General features: G+C 58.7%; 1 protein-coding gene across 1 annotated transcript; it reads left to right on the plus strand.

Annotated features, from left to right (window-relative positions):
• Positions 1-246: 246 nt before the first annotated feature.
• KLHDC7A (kelch domain containing 7A) lies at positions 247-4,649 on the plus strand. Its single transcript, XM_017664024.3, has one exon. The coding sequence runs from the start codon at positions 465-467 to the stop codon at positions 2,832-2,834; it is 2,370 nt and encodes a 789-aa protein (XP_017519513.3). The 5' UTR covers positions 247-464; the 3' UTR covers positions 2,835-4,649.
• Positions 4,650-5,098: the final 449 nt, after the last annotated feature.

The raw sequence follows: 5,098 nt of genomic DNA on the forward strand, positions 1-5,098 counted from the left end.
TTCACCACACCCAACCTTCCCAGCCCAGAGGATTTGCAAAAGAGAAAATAAAACGCACAAGTAATGACCAACCCCGTGTGTTTCCTGGCATCGGGCGACTGTTTGGTCTAGAGCTTCCTCCCTCTTTGTGTACCCACTGGACAACCCAGACGTCCTCCAGCTGCTACTGGCTCAGGTGGCTGATCACAAGCTCAGCGCCCAGGCAGACCCCACCTCCACCCCCGCCCCCAGGGGAAAGCACTGAGGGATCCGAGGAAGCCAGCCACAGAGCTCTGCCAGCCCTGAGCCCCTGAGCCACCCTGTGCCAGCTCAAAGTCACCTTTTCTTCAACTCTTCTGCTAGCCAGCCAGAGCCAGCCCAGAACCCCCTCCCGCTCAGCTCGGCAGGAACCAGGAACCGGCCCTTATTGGGCAATCCTTGGTCAGATTCTTGACATTCCTCAGCCCCAGGTTGGCTCCGGAAGCATGCTCCCTGGAGGAGGAGCAGAGACCCAGGCCTGGCATTTGGACATGCAGCTGACAGGCAAGGTGGTGCTGTCCGCCGCTGCCCTGCTCCTGGTGACCGCAGCCTACAGGCTGTACAAGTCCAGGCCTGCCCGGGGCCCCCTGCCTGGGGCTGAGGAGAAGGGAGAGGGCTCCTCTGGGCAGCCTGCCTCCCAGGGGGCTGTTCCCTGGGTGTCACTCTGGGACCTGAGGCGTCGGAGGAGAAGCAAGGCAGCTGGAGCGCCACTGGGCTGTGGCCGGGAGCACCCAGGCAGCTCCTGGGTCCCAGCAACGGGGGCCTCTGCCAGGGACTCCGAAGCCCAAGTGACTCAGAAGCCTGAGGAGAAAGGCACTGGTGAGGAGTGGGGCGGGCAGTGCCCAGACTCTGACCTGGCGCCTCCGCGTTGCAGTGGCCAGGAAGCCGGAACAGCTGCTGGTGGTAAGCCTGAGCAGCCCCACCACTCCCATTTTGGCAGTGAACCCGAAAGCTCCCCAGCCAACCTCACTGTGGCAGACAGCAGCCGTGTGGGTGGTGAGCCTCCTCCATGGCAAGACAGCAGACCCTCTGAGCAGCCTGGCACTGGGGAGCAGGAATCCCCTCGCCAGTGCCAGATGGCCCACATGGAAGGCAAGAGTGACCTGAACAAGGGCTGGGTCTTTGCCCACATGACAGGGGCCTACAGGGAGGAGGCTGGGACCCTCCAGGCTGCCTCAGACATGGGCCTGGCCCTGCGTCGGCAGCAGGGGGCCACCAATGCCTCCTACACCTTCTCATCAGTGGCCCAGGTTCGTGTGCAGGAGAATTTCATACGGGAGAAGGTAGAGGGGATCAGGCCCAGGCTGAAGGGCAAGGTGTATGATTACTATATTGAATCCATTTCTTGGGCCACCTCCAAGGGCAGGCAGGCCCCCAAAGCAGCAGCCCTGGCTGAGGTGCCACCTCCTGCGTCACTGCCAGGGCCCCTGGGAACAGCGGCAGCCTTGGGAAGCCATGCTGATGGTAGAGAAGATGGGGCCCAAACAGTCACCACCTCCCAGCCTGCGCTGTCCTCCCCGCAAGGCTTCAGCAGGAAGGGGAGCCTTCTCCAGATTGTGGAGAACCCAGAGCTGCAGCTGCAGCTTGATGGCTTGGGGGCCCCGGATCCGTCCTGTCCAGACCAGGGTGCCATGCCCAGCTGCCCCACCTCCAGGGGTTCTCTCGGGTCAGGCACAGATGAAAGTAGTGGTGAGCCCCACGTGCAGCTTGTGGCCAGGACCAATTTCTTCCACCTCCCCCTCACCTCCAGTTCAGCCCCAGATGTCCACTTGGACCTGGGCAATTGCTATGAGGTACTGACCTTGGCCAAGAGGCAGAACCTGGAGGCCTTAAAGGAGGCGGCCTACAAGGTGATGAGTGACAACTACCTCCAGGTACTGCGCAGCCCAGACATCTACGGGTGCCTGAGCGGGACAGAGAGGGACCTGATCCTCCAGAGACGGCTCCGGGGCCGTAAGCACCTGGTGGTGGCTGACGTGTGCCCCCAGGAAGACTCTGGCCGCCTCTGTTGTTATGATAATGAGCAGGGCATCTGGTGCCCGCTGGCCTCTCTGCCCCCCGAGGCCGTGTCCCGTGGCTGTACCATCTGCAGTCTTTTCAATTATCTCTTTGTGGTGTCTGGTTGCCAGCGGTCCTGGGGCCAGCCTTCCAACCGTGTCTTCTGCTACAATCCACTGACTGGGATCTGGAGTGAGGTGTGCCCACTGAATCAGGCCCGGCCGCACTGCCAACTAGTGGCCCTGGATGGGCACCTGTACGCCATTGGGGGTGAGTGTCTGAACACAGTGGAATGCTATGACCCTCGCCTGGACCGCTGGACCTTTGCCCCACCGCTCCCCAATGACACCTTTGCCCTGGCACACACAGCCACCGCGTGTGCCGGTGAGATCTTCGTCACGGGTGGCACACTGCGTTACCTGCTGCTCCGCTTCTCAGCCCAGGAGCGGTGCTGGCGGGCCAGCCCCACAGGAGGCGGCAAGGACCGCACAGTGGAGATGGTGGCAGTCAACGGCATTGTCTACCGTTTTGACCTGAACCGCAGCCTGGGCATCAGCGTGTACCGCTGCAGTGCCAGCACCCGCCTGTGGTATGAGTGTGCCACATACCGGACACCTTACCCAGACGCCTTTCAGTGCGCCGTGGTGGACAATCTCATCTACTGCGTGGGGCGCCAGCGCACACTCTGCTTCCTGGCTGACAGTGTCTCTCCCAGGTTTGTGCCCAAGGAGCTGCAGAGCTTCCCCTCCCCACAGGGCACACTCCTGCCCACCGTCCTGACCTTGCCCATTCCTGATGTGCCTCAGACCAGGGTCTAGATGCCCCTGCTGGGCTCCTCTTGTGAAACTGGCAGGCAATCGCATGCCCTACCCACCACTCCTGGGGCCATGTCTGGGAAATCAGGTGGCCCAGAAATTGAGCCAGCACTAGGGGAACTCCAATCCTACCTCTTCCACTGGCCAGGGCCCTGGGGTGTGTCTTTGCGGTGAGATGCAGAGGCCCAGTGTGAAAACAGAAGTAGGGACAGGTGTTCCAAGGCCAGGGCAGCCATGTATGCACCTGCTTCAAATCTGAACTCTTGTGGGGAGGTATGCCAGGACCCCAGCAAAGATCAGGGGCACGGCCTCATCACAACCATGGTTCCGAATGCTACTTGACCCCCAATAACCCTTCAAGCTGACCCCACTGCAGATGGGCCAGTTCTCTATAAGCTACCAGGCCCCCTTTCTAAACAGTGTCCCTTGAGCCCCTACCTCCAAGTTTCCCAGAAGCATCTGGGACAGAAAGGTAGGAAAAAAATAGAAGGATGAGGTTCTGGCAGGACCAGGAAGGGGCCCAGAGGAGCTCCAGGGTGCCCAGCCAGAAGGCGAGATGGTTAGAAAAGTAGAACAGCTAAAGCTGGAGGTGCCAGTGGGGACCTTTGTCTGCAGAGTAAATTTACCATTGCCTGCTTCACTTTTTCTCATTATCTATAATTCTAGGATACTGGAAGGAGAAACCTCCATTTTTAGCAGCCATTTGAAAAGGCACATCTTCTAGTGGTCTACTAAGAATCCAATTGATTTGATATAGGAGAGGGAGGGGGAGATATGATCCAAGTGCACCACCCTCCTGGGCCCCTGTCCAGACCCTCTGCAGTTGACCACTGCATTCTCCCGGGGCTCAGGACCCTCCACCATGCAGCTCTCCCAGCAACCCCGTCCTCACATCTGGGAGCTGTGGGCAGCCACTACCAGTCAACTCGACCAGGCTGGTGAGAGGTGATGGCATAATTTGCCCTCCTCATGCCATGTGGTCACCTGGTCTGCCTCATCAGACAGGAGAGGACCAGGGAGGGGCAGGACCCTGAAGGAGCTGAGAAACTAGAAGGTTCTAGTGGTGCATCAAGAGATTGGGATCTTTCACATCAGGTTTAGTAAATTCCCAAAGGGAGGAGACACACCAACCTCAAGAAGTTATTCATTCTTCCTGGAGGGAAGGGAGGGAGGCAGGTCCAATCTGCCAGCATAGCCTTGTTCCACGCTGAGGGGGATACATATACAGATAGAAAAGCAGTGACGCCCTTGGAGGAGACGGGGGCACCCCAGGGCAGAGCCTGACAAGAGGAGAGAGAAGGAAGGAAGCTTCGGGCTTCAGCATCCCTACCTTGAAAATGGGATTGGACAATTCATGCCCTTCTCTGCCTTGGGGACGAATGAGATCCCCTGGAGAAAGTTCTTCCCTAGTTCTGGGCGGTCTTAGCAGGAGCCTGTGTACCCTGCAGCTGCCGGGGCTGGGCTGGGGGTCTTTTTGGAAGATGCAGGGTTGGACCAAAGAATGAGAAGCATGTTGGCATGGAGATGAGCAGACACCACTTGAGGCCCCCATTCCTATTCCAGGTCCCAGGAAAGTGAGGTCGCTTAGTTCGTCCTACACTGGAAACTGGGGGAGGAGAGTTAGCTGGGACTGTGGCCAGTGCAGGAGGACAGTCACCTACCCCCCAAAACTATGCTCAAGCTCAGAGTCAACACTCAGGCATGAACCTCCAAGGGACTCATGGTGGGGTGGAGTGTGCCTCAGTGGCATGACTGGCAGTGGCATTAGCATTGTGATGCCAAGCTGCAGTTTGCTGGGGAGACAAACTCCACCTGGGAGCAGGGGGTGGGCGGGGGGGGGCAGGTGGAACCAGACCCAGTCCCCAAGGGCAGGCCTCCAGTGAGGAGCTGGGCAGAGGATGAGACCACAGCTGAGCTGGGTAAATTGTGGGGGAAGGCTCCAAGCCAAGGGTGATGTGGGGTCACTCTGGAAAACCTGTCAGAAACCCACTGCATGTACAGGATAGGGACTGGGGAAATGAATCCAGGGATAAGGCAGCAGCATTCTTTCTAGACCCACTGATGGCTGGTGTGGTCTTTGTGATGAGAAGGAGAGCTGAGATTTGGGCCTGGGCTGGGCTGGGCTGGGCAGTACACAGCACATCTGATCACCCTCCCTCTGGTCCCCTGCAGACATCACTAACTGATTGGCATGTCTTTCCCTATTGAGTCCTAATGACCTCAGAACTGGTTTCAACACAAGGCTCCAGGCAGTCATTACTGATGGA

The sequence above is a fragment of the Manis javanica genome, chromosome 4, assembly GCF_040802235.1.
Source record: "Manis javanica isolate MJ-LG chromosome 4, MJ_LKY, whole genome shotgun sequence".
In the NCBI taxonomy this organism is placed as follows: domain Eukaryota; kingdom Metazoa; phylum Chordata; class Mammalia; order Pholidota; family Manidae; genus Manis; species Manis javanica.